Source organism: Nesoenas mayeri (assembly GCF_963082525.1).
Source record: "Nesoenas mayeri genome assembly, chromosome: 3".
Lineage (NCBI taxonomy): Eukaryota > Metazoa > Chordata > Aves > Columbiformes > Columbidae > Nesoenas > Nesoenas mayeri.
The window spans coordinates 36,982,000-37,006,520 of record NC_137544.1 but is presented as its reverse complement, the minus strand read 5'-3'; the positions used below and the strand labels follow the sequence as shown (position 1 = coordinate 37,006,520).

At 42.1% G+C, this 24,521-nt stretch overlaps 1 protein-coding gene across 1 annotated transcript; it reads left to right on the top strand.

The window, feature by feature from the left end:
• Positions 1-1,248: 1,248 nt before the first annotated feature.
• On the top strand, positions 1,249-23,343 carry TBX18 (T-box transcription factor 18; the record flags this gene model as incomplete). Its single annotated transcript, XM_080340900.1, has 8 exons — positions 1,249-1,915; positions 2,641-2,824; positions 4,343-4,444; positions 7,350-7,521; positions 13,968-14,135; positions 15,308-15,372; positions 19,158-19,252; positions 22,619-23,343. Exons 1-8 carry the CDS (start codon positions 1,639-1,641, stop codon positions 23,341-23,343), a joined length of 1,788 nt encoding a protein of 595 aa, XP_080197026.1. The 5' UTR covers positions 1,249-1,638.
• Positions 23,344-24,521: the final 1,178 nt, after the last annotated feature.

The following is a 24,521-nucleotide window of genomic DNA, read 5'->3' as shown; positions in this document are numbered from 1 at the left end:
AGCCCTTCCTCAGACCCTCTGACGAAGCAGCCATTGAAATTGGGGATAAATTTGCATTTTTAAGGATAAGTAAAATGCTATAGTGGAAACGGTTACGTCTCCTAAATGGCAGCTATTTCCTTTTCAGATTACGATCAAAAATTTCAGCTGTGCCACTCGACGGCCCGAACAGAACCTCGGAAACTGTGACAGAGACGAATCACACTACAAATTCGTCTCTCTCTGTTGCCCAGAACAGCGAAATGAAGCCGAGATCCCTTTCCCTGAAACCGTGAGATTTGCCCCATGATTATTTACAGAAAGAGGGTTTCTGTTCCGTTTCCTTCAACGGAGCATGTCAATCCATTCAGTTCTGCGAAAAAAAAAAAATCTCCCAACAAGAAGGGTAAAAAAAGAAAGAAAACACAACAAAAATCTCAATAGCTTTTTCATTTCCCTGGGCATGCAAATAAAGGATATCTGCCTCCAAATTTGTAACTTTTAATAGTTATACTCACTGGCAAGATGCGAAAGGATTTAGCCCGTAACTGTGTTATGCACCTGAACATGATTATTATTAAAGTTGCTGCAGCTGGATGCATCCATGTCCATACAAGGTTCAGTTTAATTCTCTTTTTATTGCAGCTTCAGTGCTTAATGGGCAGGGTTTAAAGGGGGCTACGGATGCTGAAACCTCTCTGCAGCCAGTGTTTGAGTAACAACACGATGAATCTCTGAGTCTATCAGCCGAATAATACTAATAGTGGCTAATCCCTAACAGCAAGAAAAAGCACAACGTCATGTTCTTGAAGTCCGAACGGTTTTCCCGAGCGAAACTCTGCGCCCCGGGAGGGCCCCCTGTCCCCCCTGCGTTTCGGAGGGAGCTGGGGCTCCCGGCCAGCCTGCTCCCCGCGGAGGGAGATGCGAAGGGGGTGAGAGTCTCATTAACGTTTATTGCGGGGTTCATCTGCCGCTGGCTCTGGGGTGCGGCGCTGTTTCGGTCTAGGCGCGGCGGGCCGGGGGCGGGCGCGGGACGGCGGGGCGGGTCTCCCCGATCCCGGCAGCCGCGGCGGGGGCCCCCTGGTAGGGCGGGGAGGCCAGGGCCGTGTCGGCGGGGCCGGGGCGGTGGGTCCGGACCGGTGCTGATTGGGCTGCGGGCGGCCGAGCCGTGGCAGCCCCCGCCCCGAGGCTCCGCCCTGCCCCCGCCGCCGCAGTGACACTAATGAGCAAGTTCTTCCCACCGGTCTCCTGCCTGGAAGTGCTGACAGATCAAGGCAACAAATTTCAATTACAAGCCCTAATTTGTGTCCGCAGAGCGTTTGTTACCCATGTCAGTCCTGCCTGGCCCATCAGACGGGGCAGAACGTGGAGGAGGAGGGGGAGAGAAGGAGCGCATCTGCAGAAAGGAATAGATTTTTTTTTTTCCTCCTAAAAAAAAACAACAAACAACACCCCCCACCAAAAAAAAAAAAAAAAAAAAAAAAAAAAAAAAGGAACTTGGCTGATAACTCGGATTTAAAAAGAAAGGCAAGGAAAAGCCCCAGCCCCTTGCCTGCGCGGTCGGGAGGACGGGAGGGCGGCCAGCGCGGCGGGCCGTGCGTGGGTGCCTGTGCCGGCGGCCGCGGCGCGCCTGGATGCGCGGGCTGTAGGGGGGCGGGCATGGCCGACAAGCGGAGGTCCTCGCCCGGCACCACCATGAGCCTCAAGGCTCACGCCTTCTCCGTGGAGGCGCTCATCGGGGCCGAGAAGCAGCAACAGCAGCAGCAACAGCCGCCGCCGCCGCGGCAACCCAAGCGGCGGAAGCTGGGCGGCGAGGACGAGGCGGCGGAGGACGAAGAGGGCAACGGCTGTTGCGCGAAGAGCTCCCCCACTGCCGTCGCCGCCGGCAGGACCTGTGGCGACATGGAGCTGGGCTGCGCCGCCCGCGCCCCCGCCGGTGAGTGCCGCCCCGCGACCCGCCGCGTCGCTGCCCGCGCCGTAACTGTCGGGCGGGAGGCCCGCTGCTCCGGCCGGGCTCCGGCTCCCCCTTTCCCCCGCCGCAGCCGGCATTCTGTTTCTCCGTTATTTCTTCTGTCTTTCCACACTGCACGGGCAGCCCCCGCTGCCGGCGCTGCGGGCTAAAAACCGCAGCGCTCCCCGGGACGGCGGACCGGGCGCCGGCCGGCGGCGTTTTCGGTGGGGCAACAGCTGGGTGTTTGTTTCCGAGAAGGGGGAAAAGCGCTTATACAATACATATGTATATGCTGGAGGTGTATATGCAACTATGTGTACATATATTTATATAGACACAGCATATACATATATATATGTGTCTGTACATTTATTGTATTTGGACGCGAGTGCATTTTCACGCTGCGGCCGGCGGCGGTCACGCTAAACGTCTTCAAACGAAATGTGCCGCTGGCCACACAGCGCAAACCCGCTGCCGCCCGGCCCGGCGTTGGGGGCAGCTCGTCTCCGGGCTCCGCGTCGGGGAGCCGAGCCCGACTCCTCGGCGCCCCTCTCGCCGCCCGGACCGATGGGGGCACGGGTCGCCCCGTCGCAAGGCCACGGCCCAAGCCCGGGGCCGGCGCCGGGACCCGGCTGGAGCTGAAGGAGCACCCCCCGGTCGGGAGGTCCGCGCTCCCCCGGCCCCCCTGGCTTCCTCCGCTCTCTCCGCAGGCGGCTGCGAGGAGACCTTCCTGGCGGCCTCCCCGCCCGCTTCCCCCGGAGGCTCCCCCAAGGGTTCGAGGCCCGGCTCGCCGCTGCCCACGCCGCAGGCGCCGCGGGTGGACCTGCAGGGCGCCGAGCTCTGGAAGCGCTTCCACGAAATCGGCACCGAGATGATCATCACCAAGGCGGGAAGGTAACGGGCGCCCGCGGGGCCGCTCCGGGGCTCTGGCCCGGGCTCGGCGGGTGGAGGGGCTGCGGGCAGAGCCCGGGGCGGGTGGGCACATCAAAGCGGATAAAAAACCGGGGGAAACCCCCCAGATTTACGAGGCAGGTAGATGGCGATAATTTTAGGTGGGCACGGGCACATGTGGCGTTTCGGGTTTCCTGTTCATTAGGGCGAGATCTGGGAGTGTTGTGTCCTTCTGAGGGGAAACTTTTCCCCTTTCCAGTGGATACACATGGTAAAAACCTGCGTAGTATAAAAGTATCTGAACTTATTAGAAATTACAAAAACATATTTTATTGAATCCATATGCTACCTTCTACATTTTCAGAGAGGCTTTATTAATGATTGAAAAGCACTCTTAAACAGCACAAAGCAACATTTGTCTTACGAGAGTCCAGTAGGGGAATTTCTGTTTTATCTTACAGGTGCACTGAAAAAACAGCAAAAACTAGTTAACCGCAGTCAGGTTTATCCTCCTGCTTATTCAGAAATAACGGAGATAGGATTTTTCTTTCCAATAACGACTTTAATTGATTTATATAGATATATTTTTACAACAGCAGCAGTTACTGAATAAACTGGGATGGCTTTCAGGTTTATAAAATACGAAAAGTATCTCTCATTAGCTTGCAGTCAGATCGTCACTAGGACTTTTTTTTTGGCTTCAAGAATGAACTTTCTTTTTAAAAAGCATACCAAACGTCAGCTACAAAATGCATTTTTCTGTTAAAACCACTGCATCAGTTAATTACTCCGTTTTCTTCACAGAACGATCTACACCGTGATTTTTTTTTTCTTTTTAAATTACCTCGTAGATTCGTTTCTGCTTTCAATAAAGAAGTTTTACTATACCTTTCAAAGACAGAGTAGCTCTTGCACTTCACCTTTAGTAAGCTGCAGACAGGAAGTCCCGTCTCAATAAAGACCATATTGTTGAGTTACAGCACGGCACGTTGGCTTTTATAACTGCATCCTTGCGGTGTGATAATTGTATCACCGTGGTTTTAGCTTTCTAATTTGCTGCTACAGAACCGATACACCATTTGCTGTTGTAAGCTGGAACTGCAGTGGCAATTTGCGATTCTATAAGTACTGGTCTTCCCGGGTGGAGGTGGTGTTTGCACATCTCCAGAATATATTTCTAGCTAATATCTCAAACGACTTTAAAATGCGTGTACTGCTAAAGTAAAGTCTCAAAACCAAATGATTTACTGTCTAACAATAAAGTTGAAATGATGTGGTAATAGCTGTACTCCCAAAGCGTATCCCAAAACATACGAAGCATTGTTCGAGTAAATGCACTTTAGAAATCTGTTTTGACATATCGAATGGGCCATTTCATGGCTATGTAACTATAATCGTCCAAAAGGACTCTGTAGGTTAAAAGGAAGAACGAGAAAAATCCCACGAACTGGTTACTTTTCCTAAACAACCATTCCCGAGTCTGTTTCATATTAAAAATGACCTCTCTCTTTCCATGTTCAGGCGGATGTTTCCCGCAATGAGAGTGAAGATCTCAGGTTTAGACCCACATCAGCAGTATTATATTGCTATGGATATTGTGCCAGTGGATAACAAAAGATACAGGTATGGTGATTTTAAGGCAAAAAACATACGATGCGGGCCATAGGGAGCTTGGTGACTGGGAGGAAATATTAACACTGTATCAATTAGCAGAAAGTCGTGTTTAACCCTCCTTCAAATTCCTATTTTCATCCCAGTGCATTAAAAAAAAGAAAAGATTGTGCCAAGTAGACAAAACTAACTAAAATTTCTGTTGAAGCCCTTTATACATTTGCCTTAAGTTGTGTATGTGCTGTGGGCAGACATTTAGGTTTTGACTTTCAGAGAGTGCAGTTCTAGTGTGATCAGGAAACATTATAATATCTTATTCCTCGTCATATCAGTGGGAATTATTTTTCTATTAACAAATAAATATGAAAATGCACATTTTTCTAGTTCTAAATAGCAGTAACATTCATCAATAACATTACTAGCATCAGTGTCTGATTTAATGACATATAAGCTTTCTTGGTCACGCTTCAAATTGATTATATAATTTAATTTAAATCTGTTCACTCAGATATTTGCTTACATAGATTTACAAAGCGTAATGTTTCTAATTACTGTTTTTTACAGAATTGGTGGCATTATTGTCTGACGACTAATGTGAGGAACAAAAGTGGTTGTTCTTCGGACATTTAGGAGTAGGGATTATGTGCTGAAACTCTCACTGTGGTGAGGGCAGTCGTGTTTCGAGGGAGCTAGTTGGACTCTGCTGAAACCACTGGTCCTGTAGAAATGTTTGCAGGGTTGGGCCCGCAGCAGTTGTGATTTTGAGTTGTGGACGTTTTGTAGGTCTTGCTTTATGGATGCCATGTCCTGTTCTGTAGTGGTCAGGAGAAGCCTGGGCAAGTAGTTCAGTGGAGGCAGGATCAGGCCCTTACCAATTACTGGTTGGATTGTTTCAACCCCATACTTAGTATAATGTAGGGAAAACCGCTGCAGATTTAATTGTAGAACGAGGAATATTTCAGACTGAGACTAAAAATTTGGTTCAGCAGGAATGCTGCCTCATGTCCTAAGCAAACACTGCCTTATGTTTTTTGTGTGTCCTTGCTTCATTCACTGCAATTTTATCCTTTTCTCGTGTGGTATATGGCATTGCTTAGGACCGTTTTAGATTATGTGTTTTTCAACAAGGTGCAGATACCAGTGCTGAGGATCTCCAGTACATACAGCTAGGGGAAGATTTTCTGACAATACAATAGAGGAAAAAACACTTCTCAATTTTGGACCAGTGCAGTGCAGCTCAAATGAAAACCCTTTTCTTGCTTAGTGTTGCACGTGTGCATTTACTTAGCAATCTAAACACATCATTCCTATAAGGTCTGAGCCATTCCTTAATTCATAGAAAATGTGAGGAAATTATTACCAAATGAATAAAAATGGTAGTATTAAAAATTAAAACCAGGTATATTAAATATGAGTTGTTTAAACCTCCTTTCATTTAAAATACAGTTACACTGAGCTGTACTGTCTGCCCAGTGTGATACCTGATGCCCAGAAAACAGAAGTAACTTAACAAAAGTTTTAGGAAGGGCAGTATTTTCTCAGTTGGCGAACTTAGATTTCTGTAATCACATATCAGTACCACACCATTAACCTTCCTGCTAAATATTAGTGTTCTATGTGTTTTACTTGATTTCACTTTCATTCTTTGCTGTGCTATCTATGATTTTTTATTTGCTGTTATTTTAACTTTGGCTGTTCATGCGGCTTTTCAAATGGTCTTGTGGATCTTTAGATCTGAAAGATACTACAGCAGTTGCATGGAGTCTAGTTTTTAGCAGTCATACCAAGTAGCAAAACTAAGTGAAAATGAAGAAAATTACATCTAGGTCTAGATTTCTTGCAAAATTTGACCTTGTAAATATTTGGAAGCTGAAGTTGTTGCTCAACATATTTTGTGTATTTATGACCTTATTTACTTTTGTAGAGAAAGCATGTATTTAGTAGGAAACAAAAAATATAAAATAAATTAAAAATATTACAACAGTTGACTGTGTGATCTAGGGCTGAGAATTTGTCTCCAGGAGAGAATTTCATCACCATTCTAGATCTTAGTTTTACAGCTTGATATGAACTGAACAGAGCAATGCATGTATTGGATCATTTTGTTGTTATGTTGTTTGTCTTTTTCTAATAAGGAACTGAATTGTACGAACATATGATTTGATAAATTCTTTCTTGTATTTATGAAAAAAATAGAGTGGAATTACTGGAATTTTACTGTACTTGAAGAAAATACTTTGACATTTTCAATTAGTGCTTTTTAAATTGTCCTGTAAAGTATCTGCCTTCAAAATAACTTTTCCACCAAAGCAGGCACTATTTTTATTAGAAAATGGCTTTGTCATCATTGGCCTATCAAATGAAATATGGGCTGTGTTTTGTGTTTTTTTTTTCACTTTTATGCCTTTCTGCATGCTATTCAACACAATTCATATGGTCTTGCAGAAATAGCAGGAGCATAATTTGACATAGTTTCATTATTTTCCCAATCATAACGTTCTTTCCCCTCAATAGCTTTATTTATAGACTATTATATTAGACTCAACATACTGAATCTTCCAAATATAGAATTACTACTTGATTTGATAAATGAAGGACCAGATTCTCCCGTTTGCTGATGCCTATTCAGAGCAGAGCTGTAACAATTGATGAACTAACATCAGCTTAAAGCTCAGTGTGGAGCATGGTGTTAAGACTGTTACTTATTCTAAGCAGACTAAAGTCAGATCAGAGTGTGTCTTTTAGCCTTACTTTTGCAGATACCAGAGCTGTGTTTTGAAACAAAAAAATAGAGTTTTAAAATCATCCTTTCATGTTCTGTTAATTGGTGGGTTCCTGCTGGAACTTATTAATACTGAATGAGTCTGATAAATTAATTCGGGGTTTGTGGTTATAGGTATTTGTTTTCTTTTTATAGGTATGTTTATCATAGCTCCAAGTGGATGGTGGCTGGTAATGCTGACTCCCCGGTACCACCTCGTGTTTATATTCACCCCGATTCACCCGCCTCTGGGGAGACGTGGATGAGACAAGTGATCAGCTTTGACAAACTGAAGCTTACCAATAATGAGCTGGATGACCAAGGGCATGTGAGTACTTGCTCTTCTGCAGTGTTACGTGTAGGCGCATTGCTCAGCCCTGACAGGCTCTGACGTACAGCTTCAGAGTGCCAGAAATAGGCTTGACTTTTCAAAGCTGTTTTGGAACTTTACCGTCCAGATCTAAAATCTGCTTGCTTTCTGCTTCGATAATTAACTGCTTATTAGAGCCTGCTGTTTTACTCCCCCCTCAAAGACAGAACTCCTTCTGCAAAGTAAGGCTTTACAAGGCCAAATTGCCTAATATGAAGGGGCAGAATTGCTCTCATGTTTTCCCACCAAGTGTGTTACTTGCAAATTCTGCTCCGATCAAAAGGGACGCTTAAATTCACAAGCGGCTAGGAGAAACATTAATAGTGTGTAATAACTTCATGTGAATAAAAATACACTTAACTATTTTCTTAACCTAAACATTTGCGTGAAATCCCATGAGGTGTTAATAATTGCAGTCAAAACCGAACAACATGGGAGCTGGGTTCGCTCTGATAATGATTTATTACATACCTTATGAAGTAAGACCCTTTCACAGCTGAGGCTCATTACTTCTGAAAAAACTGGCGAAGACGTATGCAGTGTGAGTGTTCTGTTTGCAAGTTCTAAATTGTTTGGTTATGACATTATCTAATGTGACAAAATGTGTTATGTTAATATTTCCTTTTCTATTCAAAACTGTTGAAACTTGACAGATGTAAGCCAGTATCTTTCCAGCAATCCCTAAAATAGTTTTACTTGACACCTTAGGAAATAATTAAAAAATGAGAATAGTTTTTAGTCAGGGTGAAGTCTTTAATTTTGCAAAATCCTATAATAAATGGCAAATGTTGACTTCCTTTCAGAAGGAGCCTTAAGTTCCAAGTGGTAGAGTTTTAAGATGTTGGAGACAGGGTGTGGATTCCATTGTCCTTAGCATAGCCCGATTTATTAGAGCAGGATACTTTTGCCTTCACGGAAGGGAGAGAAAGAAAATGTACCTGGCACAGAGTACAAAGATACTACATGCATCTTTTAGTATAGTTGTAACTCCGTGACAATGAGCCAGGCATTTTGACAATACAGAGTCCAAATTCGAGATTTTTTTCCCTCATTTGTGTTTGCAGAGGAGAATAACATGAGAGTCTGGTCAAATTGTGTGGGAGCTATAGCTTTTAGGTTGTGGAGGCAAGAATACAGGAGACTGGCTGGACTGAGATAGTAAATATGATATGAAGAATTAAAAGCCTCCCTTTTGTATAGTACTGTTTATAATTTTATCATGCTCTTCTTTAAAAAGTATGTGGGGGTATTGACATCTCTTGAGTTATCAGTGCTTTTGTTTAGGATCATAAGAAAGGCATTTTACATTGTCGATTTTCAGAATTGCAGTGATAGGGTCTCATTTGGCAGTGCGCTTTTGAGTTAAGGTTAGCGCAGGTAGTTCCCTTAGTTTCCCCGGTGTTTGTATATTTGCGGCTTTTCTCGAGTGGGAGTTGCTTTCTCTGTGTGCCAGGTCTATGGTGAGGGCTTTAAAAAGTGAAGTGCATGGGAATGGGTAAAATGTCCCTTCTCTAACAGAGGGCAGGCTGGCTGGTTTTTGTACTCAGTCGTTTCAGAGGGGCGATACATGGGTACCGTGGTCCAGCCGTGCGCTTGGAGATGCAAACTGTCCTGTGATAAAATCTCAGCTATGTAGAGAATTGTGTTGCTGTATTTTTCCATCCTAGATCTTAGCTTTGTTTTTATTCTGAACTGAAATCTGTGTAGTGTACACAGCACACCATCACTCACAATGTAGGGGCATATAAATTTTCTGGTCTTTAGTTAAGTGTTTTGATTTGGAAACAGTGAAGCAAAGCTTCAGCTTTTGTGATTCGAGACACATTGAACTGATTCGGAGCTATGGCAATGCCCCTCCTCCCCAAAATGGAAATTTAAGTATTAAAATAAAAGGACAAAAGAAGGATGACTGTAAAATAATTTCATATTTCTCAAATCTGGGAAATTGCAAACATGTCATTCATAATTACCAGAAAAGGCAAAAGCAGAAAACAGAAAAGTGTCTCTTCCAATGGGTAATTTTTTTCTTTTAAAGCTATGGTAGTGTGGAATGCTGTATTGAAAAAGCTATGTAGCCTCTGAATGCCTCCAGCAATAATGGAAAACGAATAATCATATTTTGTGATGAATATAAAAACCAATTGTTTCTCATAAGCAGGAAGGAACCATTTTGCTCAAGAGGGCACCAGGGGAGGGATGGGGGATTGGAAGAGCTAAGGGTCAAGGCTGTATTATCCCTCAAATATTTGTTTTTATATCAAGTGTTCTGACTTTCCCACCCCTGTATGGGAGATGTGGTATATGTCAGATTATTAGAAAATTGGGTATTTTTCCTCCCTCCTGCTTAGGCAGAATGGCTCAGAAAAACCTCCGTGGGGTCTCTACCCTTTACCATCATTCCTCCAGTAGTTCAAGCAGTGTCAGGCTTTGGCTGTTGTTCTTTGGGCATGCTTTCCATGTTGTATGTTTCTGGGGCTTTAATCCTTGTCAGTGTTGTTCCTTTATTCTTCCCCTGCTCCTCAGAAGTGTCAGCTTTTGCAGAGTTTTTGTGTTCAAATCTAGGCTAGGTTTTGATCTTGCAGGCATTGAGGAAGGGAGCTCGCTTGAGATCAACCCAAGGCCCTTTTACCCATTCCAGGGTATTAGTTCTCAGAATCAGTGAGAGAAGTGACCCACATCCATGGGAATTTGCAAACAGATGTTAAGGTAGTATTCCTGTGTAGTATTTATATTGTGGTCCTAGCTCATGGCTCCCCTTGGATTGCATTGGTCTGGGATTAGCTTCTTGTGAAAGGAGATCACCTATCTCTTAGACAACTTGCTCTGCTGCTCGAATGCTTTCCGGGCTCCTTGCTGCCTGCTTCTATTTTCATCAATGTTTTGAGTGGTAGTTTGTGACGACGTGATTTTGTGTTGCGGTTCTGCAGAGAGATTTTGAAGTACATCTACATGTAGGACACTCTCTGATACACGGGTTCTACTTACAAGCTGAGGAGATCAAGCAAAATTTGTAACGATACGTTTTCCTTGTGTATTTTTGACTTCAAAAAGAAGTCCCAAGGTAAATTCCCTACTTTGGAAAGGTTGTGTTCTTACAGAGGCATTAAGGCCCAGTGGCATCATTAAAGACACATTTGTGGCCTTTGTGTCTTTCATCCATGTCGCGATGGTAGGGAAAAGTAAACCTGGATTTCGCAGTTGACACTGAGAAGAGCGTGGTCTGGCCACTTCTGGTTAATAAATCTCATCCTTCTTCCGACTGTGGAGTAAGTGCTGCATTGTAAAAGCAGTCTCTCCCTCTGGCTGGTTAGAGCTGGCTGATTTTTTTGTGTGTGTGTGCAGTTTTTAATCTGAATTTCAGTAGAGGGGAAAAGTCAATATTTTTTATGCTGTTTTCTATGCTTTTCAACTGAGTATTTTTTGATGCAGAGGAACATCTTTTAACTTTTAGTGAAAATGAGGCTGTTAGTGTGTTAATTGGTCCTTGGTGGTTGCTTTTTTTTCCCCCCCATTTGAAAGTGGGGTGAGGCTGGAAGCAGACTGTTACTGCGCTCAGACTTGGCTCCAAGTAGCGAGCTCTGCTTACAGTCAATGGGTAGTTATATGTTCTTGTCACAATGAAAAGCTGGGAAACATCAGCATTTACACTTGCAGTTTTTGTCTTTGTGAAGAGGGAATCCATGCTCCTCGGCCCCAAACACTTCTCTGACTGCTGAAAGCCTGGGCTTTGCAGAGAGGATGAAGGAGAATTTTTGGTGAAAACAGCATCAAGGTGAGGACCATGCCACTGGTGGGGAGGTGGCTGGTTAATCTGTGCCCCGTCAAGCTGCTGGAGGATTGGCATCTCCCCCACAAAAGAGAATTGGGCTCTTGCTTGTGCTGGTTGTGGCACTGGTGCCACAGTGGTACCCAAACTCAGGGTCAGTGCTGAGGCCTCATCACAGCAGCATCGCTCAAAAAACTTTTTGCAAAGGTAATCCTAAAAGTGATCCCAGCCTTGTGTGTCTGCAGATGCCCTGGTTGCCTTTGTCCTGCCAGGCTTTTGCTTTGCTCTGCTGCCTGCCTGTGGGCTCCCTGCTACCATGTCTTCCATCTGATAATGACATCTTGACAGCTGCAGTTGTCAAAGTGTAATTTTACATTTGATGGGAGAGATTTATTCCCCCACGTAGTGTTTTGGTGATGCCTTGTGAGGGATTTGCAGGGAGAAGCAGGGTCTTCAGCTGTGAGTTGAAAGTAATGCCAATTTGTGTTTGGCATTTGGTGGGGTTTGTTTTGGCTGGGAGTTTTTATTGTTGGCTTTTAAGGGTACAAAAGTAAAGTTGCTGCTTCTGCAGGTAAGCATTAGATCCCGTTTCTGCTATTAACTGTGCAAGCAATGGAAAATGCAAAGCTGGAATCTCCATTTCCTTAGCTTTTTCTTCACAGTAGCTTTAGGTGATGCTTAAAATAATAGAGCTAAACCATTTTTCAAGTGGATATTGCATCTGCCTGTCTTTTTTTTTGTCCTGTCTTTATAGTGTTGCTTTTTCTAGGGTTCTGCAGTTATATATTACTTATTTAGAATTCAGAGTCCTGATTGTTAACAAAGATCCCATTGTGCAAGGCACAATACAAAATCAAGAAAAAATTTCCTGCTGTGGATTCACTAATCATCTAACAACATGTCAGGGCAGAAAATTTCAGTCGAGCACGGAGCTCAGTCAGGTTGCTCTTAAGAGATGACCAGAATCAGCAATAGCCACCCAGATAAGGGAGCTGGTTGCCTCCATGCTGCTGTGACTTCACTTGCTCTGATACACGAGCAGAGCTGTTCATGGCTGCCTGGGTTATAATTATATATGGTCAAGTCTGACGTGTAGGCAAGTGCAGAGCTGATGGGTTGAAGTAACCGGGGTGGGAGCAGAATGCGGCACGTTCAGTGACACCCAGGGAAATGGCAAAGCGCAGAGTAGTGATGGGTTTGAACATTGGAACAGACCTCTCCTTGATTATGTTTTTTTTCTGTTGCACGATTATCTCCCCTGGTATTACTGGGTGTTCACAGGAAAACAGGGTCAGGAATGTGCTGTCTTCTTTGCATTTTCGTTTTGTAGATCTTTGCCAGCGGAGAACTGAAAGGAGTGTTGTAAATGAGAATACACATTTGCATTATAAAAATCTTGCCCTGTGCAAGATTTCGGAAACTGGGGAAAGGCTTCATATGAGAACATCCATAGGGCACTCTATGAGCATATTAATTGAAACCTATGATATCATTGTCAAAACCTTATTTACAGGCTAATAAAACTCCTTATTATCCAGAAACTTGGCTTATCCAAAAGGGGGTTGTGTCATCTGGCCAGGACCAAGAGTATTAAACTAGCCAAACCCTATCCAAATGTGTGTAATGTCCTCTATGTCATTTGGATGAATGAACTTCCATGATGTCTGGCACAGTGGCTCTGCTGAGTGCACATACACATACTGAGGCTACTCAAGGAGCAGGAAATTAAAAAGCTCTCCCTGAACGTTGATTAGGGGTTCCACAGGCCAATAGCCATAGGACTATTTATTTATCAAGTTACTAATTTCTCAGGCCTTCCAACAATAATAGTTGAGTTTCCATTTTTTTTTTTTTTTTTAATTGAAATCTTCTATTTTAGTAGTGGTTAGCTGAAGTGGAGTAAATAGAGGGAAAATTCTGTATTTTAAATCTCCTCTAAAATTTGAGAGCAATACCAAGAGGTATTTTTGTATTTAATTTTAGGCACTATAAAATCATATATTTGTTTATCCTTTTTTCTTAGTTGAGCTACTGCATGCTGAGAGGGTTTTGTTTATTGATATTATTTATATGTATTATAATTTTTGGGTTATTAACACTTTAACGTTTTGGATTTTAGTATTATTTTACTCTAAGTTTCTGCTCCTTCTGAGCATGAGAGTCTCAGCTTGTGTTCAGAACAAGCGATGTTTCCAGCCTTTGGGATATCAGGAAAAATTTGCTCCAAGCATATACTGAAGGTTCCAAAACCAAAAAGCAAATGGTGCTGCTGTTAATCTTGTTAGATCAAATCCAGGAAAAAAAGTGACAAAACTTCCCTAATTCCAGTGAGACCAGGACCTTGCTCCATTTTTATTTATTTTTATTTATTTATTTATTTAGCCAGTCTCAATTGAGTCAGTCTCTGAATTTGGAGCTCTTGAGTCGTAATTTTTAAATGCTTAGTGCTGGTAATAGCATAAATGCACAGGGATTAGACTACTGTAATAAGAACCTTCAGAGGTTAGAGAACACGTTTGATTTCCAGTAAGTGGCATGGTAAACACATACCATAATCTGTTCCAAAAAGCTATTAGGCCTGAAACAACAGGGTGTCCTTTCTAATAAATGTTATCTTTTTCCTTTCATGACTGCATAGATTATCCTTCACTCCATGCATAAATATCAGCCTCGTGTCCATGTCATCCGGAAAGACTGTGGAGATGATCTGTCCCCCATCAAGCCCATCCCTTCAGGAGAAGGGGTGAAAGCCTTCTCCTTTCCAGAGACAGTTTTCACGACTGTCACAGCATACCAAAATCAACAGGTAACTTGTGCTTTCTGCTTAGCACTTTGCAAGCTTTTGAGACTAGACCAGGGAAGTAAGAGGTAGAATAAAAGAGGATACTTTTAATAATTAAAAAAAACCAAACATTGTCTAAACCCTTTTTGGATTGCAAGTAGCTTTCACTAGTAGTATTGCAGCAGCGCCCAGAGGCTATAGCTGAGACTTCAGGCCATGTGGGCTAAACACTGCATGTAAAAAGTCATTCTTATTATGGAGATGACACAATCTAATTAACATAGTTCGCGGTGTCTTAATTATAGATACAACATTGAAGCACAAGGCAAAAAGCAGTCTAATTTTTAAAGGTATTTTTGTACCTTTAAGTGTAGATGCACATCTGGATAGGATTTTTAAAGCATTTTTGGTCCTAACTCGAGTGATTTCAAAACTCCCAGAACCTTAACAGAGAAACTGTGATCTAAAGAAGGTTGCAGTTGTCTTTATTAACTGCATTCAGTGGTTTTTATTAACTGGAATTTATCTAGGTCTACACAGATTAAAAGTCAAAAGTAAACTGCAGGTTGCTTGACTCCAGTGTTTGGATCTTATTACCACTTCTTTAAGTATTAACATATATAGTGGCACCATAGTTAGTGTTGTCACATTTTATTAGTTCCATGTCAGTTGTAGTAGCTGTATTTTGGGAAATTATATATACCTTGCTATATTTACAAATAAAAGAGCAGGAAAGGCATGTAAATACCAAAATAAAATTATTTGGTACCTATTTATTTAAATTAATTACAAATATTTGAGGGGAAGGTGCTGGGTTTTTTATAGAGGATAATAGCCTAGAGATAATCTCTATTTTCACATTTCCTTCTTGAGCTGTACAGGAATAAAATTTCAATTAAATTTTATTGCAGTTAGGCAGTGTACTCTCTTAGGTGAAGAATGACATTTGTCAGAAGATTTTTCACAAGAATTCCAACCTGCCATTTGGTAGCATTAAATACCTATTAGCTTCTCTGGGGATTTGCAAAAATAATGATCAGAAGACTGGCCCTTAATTTGCTGTGTTTCAGGACGACCATCTTAAACCATGCAAATGTGAAGATGTTTTGACTCCACTGTCAGCTTAATTCTGTCAGGATAGTAATTTTGTACTTAGCTGAATTTGCAGGTAATAATTTTTTAAATCATCTTCACAGATAACTCGCCTGAAGATCGATAGGAATCCATTTGCCAAAGGGTTTAGAGATTCAGGACGTAACAGGTAGGTGTTGGGGGAGGAGGTGGGCTTGTTACTACTGACAGAATCAGTTTGTGAAGGCTTGTAGGGGAAAATACCTGTATTTACAGACAAGTTAGTTTGAGGACTCAGACTTCCTAAGGGACCACTTAAGTTTCCCAGTAATATCCTCTGTGGTGGGTTCCTGCTCCTGCTCCTCAGACCATCTAGGTCAAGAACAGGTTGGCACACAGTTTGATTCACGTACTCAGGTTTTCTTTTGGTGGAAACAGTAGCATACCATGAAGTCTGCAGATGGAATTGATGCATACTCAGGTCTGTGATTTTAGGCTGCTCCTGGAATCTCCTTTTTCTCCTGGCTGGAGACAAAAATTGGAGATACTGGTGTCAAACTATAAACCCAGGTTCTCTTGTGTATAAGTGGCATTTAGTATGGATTAATGTGTCATTGTTTCTCTTAAAGGAGGAGAAACTAAGTTGCCTCTTGTGGTAACCTTATGTTTAGTACACTTGACTGGGAGGTGGGAGAACTGTGTTTAAATGTCTCTTTAGCCTAAGGAGTTTTAAATCCACTTCCTAGGTGAATGCTGTTTCTATTGGCTATAGATGACCTTGAAACGAGCCTGGTTTCCAACTCCTCTGTTGCGGTTGGACTGATTAATTGCTTGTTCTGTCTTGATCCATGAATCTTTCAAAATAGCAATGGGGAATCTGAGTAGTGCAAAGTGGAGACTTGGGTCTAGTCCCTGCTGCCAGTACTGATGAGGTATTTTATCCAAAGACTGTTTAATGCAAAATACTTAAGCCTGTTATGAATTGTATGTTAAACCATTTCAGCTAAAAAAAGCAGCATTTAATTGTGGTACATTTTATACACCAGTTCCAGTGACCACATTGCATTTGGTGTCTACAGCTGCTATATTTATGATCAAGCCTTGCGAAGAAGGGAGCAGGCTGTGCTTGCAGGAACACTCAGAGAGTTTCTTTCGGCAGCTGCTCTATTGAGCTTCTCTTTTAGCAGAGGCTACAGCATTAAAGCCTGGTTTTTGCTTCCACCTGAGTTACATAAATGCTGAGACTGGACAGCAAGTGAGAGTAGCTTTTAGAATATTGTTATAGAAGGGATGGGTTAGTTGTAAAGATTTACAGAAATCTTTTCAGTTTGCATTTGCTGCTCTCTAAGATTTTTATCTTCTAGCAAGAAACAATTGGCCATGCTCTGTCCTGGGGCCTGGAAGGGATGCCTCAGGCTTTGACATAGAGTTTTGTTCTCCTTTGCAGCCTTCTAGTTTGAAATTAAGTGAACAGTGACTTCCAGATAAATGTGGTGACTGAAAAAGCAAAACACACTGTGTGTACTCAGGGAAGAAAAATGTTGCCATACGTGCGCCATTTGACAGCTCTCCATAGGCAGCATCTCTGCTGTGCATGCTTTTTGCAGAGCTGTAAAATAAGTATTAAGGAGCCTCTTAAGAAGTGAGAAACCCTGGCTTCTCTGAAATTTCTGAGTTTAAGTGGAGTTAGAAATTTTTCCATAATGTCCTATGAAGCAAGAGAAGATGTCCTATGAAGCAAGAGAAGATGCCCTTGAAAACAGACAGGAAAGAATCATTCAGAAACCAGTCTTGTACTGGATTTAACTTGCTGGACAGCCCTATTATTACCCGAGGATGATGTAGGTGCAGTACGAGTACTGCATCTGCAACTGTGCGAATCCGGTTGTGGGACTGGGGCTATCCAGAGAGCGTTTTTTGTTTTGTTTGGCTGCTAGGAATAAGTTTGGGTTTGGCATTGGAAAAAACCAAACCAACCCAACCAACCAACAAACAAACAAACAAAAAAAAACCAAAACCAAAACAAAACAAAAAAACCCCAAAACTAAACAAGATATTTTAATTGAAAGACATTTATAGTTTATGGAAATGGATTAGGAGGCCAGCTCTGTAGGAAGAACCAGCCTTCGTAGAAATGTTTCAGGATTTGCTTTAGATGAGGTCTGAATGCTTTTACTGTAACAAGCACACTTGTTACAGAGTAACTATGAAAAAATCTTTGCCATTGCAAATTGATGTCGGTTTACTCAAGTCAGTATTGCTGTTTTCTTTGATAGACTCTATGGTACTGAAAAAGTATGTTGGAGAATGCTGCTCAGATTTTTAATTGTCAAGGAAAAAATATTTTTTAATTTAAATTACTGCTTTACTCAGTTGGTAAATATTGAGATTAAAAGCTAAGATTCTGCTATCGTCATTGCTCTAGCTGGTCTTATTATCAAAGAGGCATTTTAATCTGTGACAAAAGGGTAAAAAACCCACTGTTATACCTTTATACCTAACTTTTCAACATTATTTTAATTATTGCTGCTATCTTACTCTGCACTGCTGCATGCAATAATTCTGTTTAATTAGAAATATTCTGTTTCAGGTCATTCCTGTTGAGTCTCAAAGGCTATTTTACAGAAATCAGTAGCTTCACCTCTTAAAAGCATTCCCCATGCATTTGCAAAGTGCAACAGAATTTATGTGCTGAGAATAGTTTCATTCTTCAGTTCGGCTTTAATTTTGACCCTATAAAAACTTTTACTCAGGAAAGGACCAGAATTTCTCTCTTTAAATACTTCAGGAAAAACATAACTGTTTTGCTAAATAAACTTGGCCATTTGATAGCGTAAATTAGGGTGGTGATAAAATGTGGAAATTGTTCGAAGGCATCTTGTATAAATTATCACCTTAGCTACATTCCTCCAGGAGGTGGCTTTTATCTCCGCTTTAACTAGGAATGAAACTTCACCATTATTGTGGAAAATGAAGGCTATCTTTTTAGTCCAGGCTCAGCTAATAAATGCTTTATAACTGTTTCCTGAAATACATTGTGATCCTGCTGGAAATGCAATAGGGAAGAAGCAGTATCAGAAGAACATGTAGGTAGCTTCAAATTAGGCTATTTGCATAATTGGAATTTACAGAGTGCTGCTGCTCAAAGGCAAGTGCTTGTATTTGGTATGTGCCTGATGCTGACACGTAGCAGGCCTTTGGGGCCCAGTAGCCAAAAATAACAGCAAAATGATACAACTGTGGTACATTATTCACAGAATTCTGTCAGAAAAAAAGGAGCCTTTACCTGCAGGAGATAGAGATTCTTCTAGTTATTGTCTGCCACAATTGTCTACCTGGTTATTTCTGTTTTGACATGACACTTGAAAGAAATGATTGACTTCAGGAACTGGAAGTCTTCATTTTGCTCAGCACATAATAACCAAGACGCAACATTCCTTTGTACATTTTAGTAACCAAAGAGGTGTACACTCATGGATTGCTCATGTTGCAAATATGATTTTCCAATTCATTGGTAATGATTAGGAATTCTGTTTTAATAGAAGTTGACACTGGATCACCTTATTCTAGGCAGAAATAGGAGATCATCCCTCTGTCACTTGGAGCATTACTTTTAAGGAAATGTTGTACTAGGAAAACATTTAATATAATTTTAGCCAAGTTGTGTCTCTCCTCCCTCCCTCCCAACAAAACAAACCAAAACAAAATCAAAACAAACAAAACAAATGCCAAAACTGACATAGAGAGCTAGATTGTCAAAACTGGAAACTCTTTGTATGCTGCCAACCCAGTCAGTGACCTCAGATCACAGCAGTCTCATGGATTAGGATGTAGGGCTCTTTTCTAAAAGCAAAAAGAAACTTAAAACAATCCTGAAATGTCACTAATTTTTATATATTTCTGAGGTAAACTATGCAGAGAAATGCGACAAAATACAGTTTGTTTTCATGACACTGATGTTTTTGTTCTACATAGAATGGGACTAGAAGCTCTGGTAGAGTCTTATGCCTTCTGGAGACCTTCACTGAGGACACTTACATTTGAAGATATACCTGGGATACCCAAACAAGGTATTGGTCTTCTTTGAGTTCTTTCAAAACAAAAACATGTGAAGATAAAACTTTGACCATCAATCTTTACAAAAAACTAGATGAGTGTGACACTTTTGGAGAAAAAGCAACTGACCAACCACAGTGCAGGCCATTGCCTCTCATCAGAGCCCTTTTAAGTTAGAAAGCTAATGCTAGCTTAACCATGGTGGCAGTAAAAATGTTAGATTGTAAAGATAAATCAGACCACATTTGGAAGATGACAGTTGTTTCAGGATGCAATGACCTCTTCTTTAGCATTATGCTCTGGCTAGATACACAGAGTTAGTTTGATGACTTCTGTTGTACACATCCAGAGACCAATATAGGAGTTACTTATGTGTTTAAGAGAGAGAAAAAAATACAGAAAAAAAAAAAAAAAGAATGGGAGAAGAAATGCCCTCTATGTAAATAATAAATAGAAGTAAGCTTAATTTGGTTTCCTCCTTGGAAAGCCTCCTTGATTCTTAATATCTAAAAATGGTTCAGTAGAATCATAGAATGTTGTGAGTTGGAAGGATCCACAAGGATCTTCAAGTCCAACTCCTGTCCCTGCATATGACAACCCCACAGTTCACACCATGTGTCTGAGGACATTGTCCAGTCTCTTGTTGAACACTGTCAGGCTTGAGGCTGTGACTGCCTCCCTGGGGAGCCTGTTTCAGTGCTCCAGCACCTCTGGGTGAAGAACCTTTTCCTAATGTCCAACCAAAACCATCCCTGGGACATCTTTCTGCCATTCCCTTGGGTTCTGTCAGTGGTTGCCAAAGAGAAGAGATCAGCTCCTACCGTTCCCCCCTCCCCTTTGGGGGAAGCTGTAGACTGTGATGAGGTCTCCCCGCAGTCTCCTCTTCTCCAAGCTGAACAAAAGAAGTGACTTCACCCACTTCTCATACGGCTTCTCCTCCAAACCCTTCACCAGCTCCATAGCTCTCTTCTGGACACTTCCCAGTAGCTTAATATCTTTTTTTATCCTGTGGCTCACAGAACTGCACCCAGTGCTCCAGGTGAGGCTGCAGAGCAGAGTGGGACAATCACCTCTCTCACCCAGCTGGCAATGCTGTGCTTGATGCACACAGGACATGGTTGCCCTCTTGGCTGCCAGGGACACTGCTGGCTAATGTTCAACTTGCCATCGACCTGAACCCCTAGATCCCTCTCTGCAGAGCTGCTTTCCAGCATTTCATCCCCCCATCTGTATGTACAGCCAGGGTTGCCGTATCCCAGGTGCAAAATCAGGCACTTGTCCTTGTTGAACTTCATGTGGCTGGTGATTGCCTGGTTCTCCATTTTGTCCAGATCCCTCTGCAGACCCTCTCTGATCCCTCTGCAGGGTCTCTGTGGATAAACTTTATCTGCATCATAGACCTTGAAATCAACAGCAGTCCTCTCCATTTTCTTTTTCTTGCTCCCCAGTCCATAACCTCTTGGCTCCCACTTTCTCCATCATAGACGTAGTGCTATGTGGAAGGGAGGGATATTTAAATGGCCTGTTTGGACAGAGAGGGGAGTCTCTGTACTCCTTTCTGAGTTCCTTTATTTCCAAAGTACTCCAATGAATATAGAAAATCTTTCAGAGGTTTCCCAACTAAATGAGACATATTACTCTTGATTTCCTGCTACCAAATTCACAAACATTCTTCCTGCTTTCTTGATAATGTATTCTAAAACCAGTAAGTGTCTTCAGCACAAAACCACAGGAAATACAGAAATTCACAAAAGTCACTTTCGTCAACTTCTGCTTAGCCCACTCCTTTGAGATATCTTGAGCATTCGTGCCTGATGTGTGCAAATAAAAAGGAGTTTTTGTGCCAAGTCACAGATACATTGGATAAGGGTCAGCAGAGTTTTCAGTGGAGGGTGGGGGTGGGGGGAACACCCTCTTAAAAAAGGCCTATAATGAGAAGCCAGCATCAGACCTGAAATACCTTGTCAGACTGTGTAAAACTGAAAGGTAACCTGCTATGAAGTTAGCATGTCTAGGAGACAGGACGGCTGTATTGCCCTGTTTGTATATAGCAGCACTGTTTTAGAATAGAGAAACTGCTGCCATGAACTTCATGCTTCCTTTTCAGTTGTTGTAGGTTAAGGAGCTTGTGGAAGTAACTGTTGATGTCCACAGAATGGAAACTGGGATCCTTGGAAAATCTTTACTCAACTGTACCTTGGCCAAAGGGTGCTTTAGAGACATGTTGAAATACCCCATTAGAAATTTGTCCTGGTTGTTAGTGCTGGAAGTGCCCACCTTTGGATGGCAGAGGCTTTGCATAGATTGGAAGAAAAATAAGTATGCCTTATACCAGAATTTCTTGAATGTGGCAGTTTCTCATGGTGCTTTGTGCCTTTTGTGGCAAAAGAGCAAGAAGAAGCAGGCAGGCTTCACTGATAATGTCTTTTTCTTTCCACTAGTTCACCTATCACAAAAACCCGTTAGCTTATTGACAGCAGGCATACCTTTGCAGCATCAAGCTGTTTGATAGTTAATGTGATTCCCAAATAGGAGACTCTTCCATGTTAACTACCTTCAGCCTGCGAGACTGAAAGGCCCAAATCAATTTTTCTGTGCTCACATTTTGAGGAAATATAATCTCTAAGAAAAAGTGTTTCTTACATCTGGGAAACTTTCAGTCCTGAGAAAAGCCTTCACCTGTAGCAAGCAGTGCATTTTCAGGAGCACTTCACACTGGTATTGGTCATGTAAAAAGTTCTGAGATCAGCAAACGAAGAGTTTGTGAACATTTTGCCACAAACCTAAACCTCCACGTAACCATTCAAGAAATGAAGCAGCCATGCATGGTACTTAGCCTACACTTTTCCCAAAGTCGTTCCGAAGTTTTGTTCTGAAGTGGCGAACATTCCTGAAGCTGTTGAACTGTGGAAACCTTTATCATTTGAGCTAAGGAGCTGGTGCCTTAGCTGGTGCTGTGACAGTGAGTCAGGTACAGAGTACTTGAAAGACACTTTGGGATGGAGCAACAGCACAGACAATACAAAATTCATAACTTTGAAGAAGGCTTCCTGTGACGTAGTACATGCCTGTCTACATCTTAGTTGCCATGCAGCTTGCTTCCCACATCAAATAAAGATGAGCTAACCTTTCAGGCAGGAACTCTCAGTATTGAGTGATGGTTGCAAAAGCATAACTTACATTCTCTGTCTTAGACAGGCTATTTCTTCAAAAATACCTGTCCCCCCCACACACCCCTGCACGTGTATATATGTCATTTTTTGAATGAATTTGCATTTTGTTTCATGTCAAGGGTTATTATAAAAGACAAAGGTCTTGATCTATCACCTAGGAAGGGAACTTTTCCAACATGCTTCTTACACTGTAATATTCTTTTCCAGGAAATGCAGGTTCCTCTACTTTACTCCAGGGATCTGGCAGTGGAGTGCCATCTACCCACCCTCACCTTTTGCCGGGTTCCCCTTGCTCATCTCCAGCCTTCCACCTCAATCCCAACACTAGCCAGCTCTGTAGCCTTGCTCCAGCTGACTACACAGCTTGTGCCCGCTCAGGCTTGACCCTGAACAGATACAGCACTTCTTTGGCTGAAACCTACAACAGGCTCACAAACCAAACTGGTGAGACGTTTGCACCCCCGAGGACTCCCTCCTATGTTGGTGTGTCAAGTAGCACAACTGTGAATATGTCTATGAGTGGCAATGACGGGGATGCATTCAGCTGCCCGCAGACTGGCTTGTCCATGCAGATTTCAGGGATGTCTCCACAGCTCCAGTACATCATGCCATCCCCATCCACCAATGCTTTTACCACTAATCAAACCCACCAAGGCTCCTACAACACGTTTAGACTGCACAGTCCCTGTGCACTCTATGGATATAACTTTTCCACATCCCCTAAACTGGCTGCCAGTCCTGAGAAAATCGTTTCTTCCCAAGGAAGTTTCTTGGGGTCCTCGCCAAGTGGAACCATGACGGATCGGCAGATGTTGCCCCCTGTGGAAGGAGTGCACTTACTTAGCAGTGGGGGGCAGCAGAATTTCTTTGACTCCAGGACCCTAGGAAGCTTAACACTCTCATCTTCTCAAGTGTCTGCACATATGGTTTGATGAAGCCTTTAAGTAAAAGTACAGTATGCTTGGTGTCTACAACGTATTTCTTTTGGAATATGAAAGGACACTCGGTGTAGCTTGTAAAGTGTGTGTATATATATAATATGAGAGGAGGTTTGACTGAATTTTTGACTTGTTTGTGGCCAGATTTTTCTCCTATTTTGTGTTACAGAGAGTTTGCTGCAGTGCAGACTGCTTTAGTTTTCTGGTATAATACACTTAGTTGTATAACACTTTGGGACATATGCAACAGATTAAGTAAGACTTCCTCCCCTTTCCCCCTCCTCTGCTCTAACCCTTTTAAAGAATGAAATGACACTTGGAGTATTAAACAACACAAACAAGCCCACTTACATTTCCTATAGTACTAGTGAGTTTCTTTAAAACATTCATACAATGATAAGCTGATGCACCAAAGGCATTTTACAAGTTTCTTCTCTGTTATAAGGGATATGAAGGGTATTTGGACTTTTAAGTGTTAAGCATCAAGCATCCTGCCTAAAATAGAAGTTTAACTAACGGATTATGTACAGAGTAAATGGAAAGATTAGTTTGCCTTCTCATGATATGCTGGTTTTAGCTTATCAACAGCACAGTATTTTTAATAGGATTTTTTTTTTTTTTCGGCATTAGTCTAGATTTATGTTTAGGTATTTGAATACAAATAACGCATATTCAAATTTCAGTGATAGGAGTAATTTAAACCAACAGCAGAAGAAATGGAACTCTTTGGTACAGAATGAACTTTGGGGTGCCTTGGGGCTCGATGCATTTTTTTCCTCCATAAATATTGCCTGTAAGACATTTACTGGACAGCAGGATATTCTAATGTATCTTTGGTTTTGTATTTTTATTTTTTTAAAGGAAAATACAGGTTTGATTTAGGAGAAAAAAAAAAAAAAAAGTGAGCAGGATGAGAAATTCCATTATTGGTTTTACCCTTTTGTGGCTGTGGGTTTTTTGTGTGTGTGGGGGTGGGGGTGGGTGTCTGTTTGGTGTTTTGTTTTTGTTTAAATAAGGGCAAAAGTCCTCCATCCTCAGTCTCTCATAAATACATTGCCTGTAGCAATTAGGTAGATGACTTAGTTTGCCCACAAGTGTTGCGGGAAGCAGAACTTTATCGTAGCTGCCTCCCTGTAACATGGCCAAACTGAGATCAGGATTACAATAGGCAA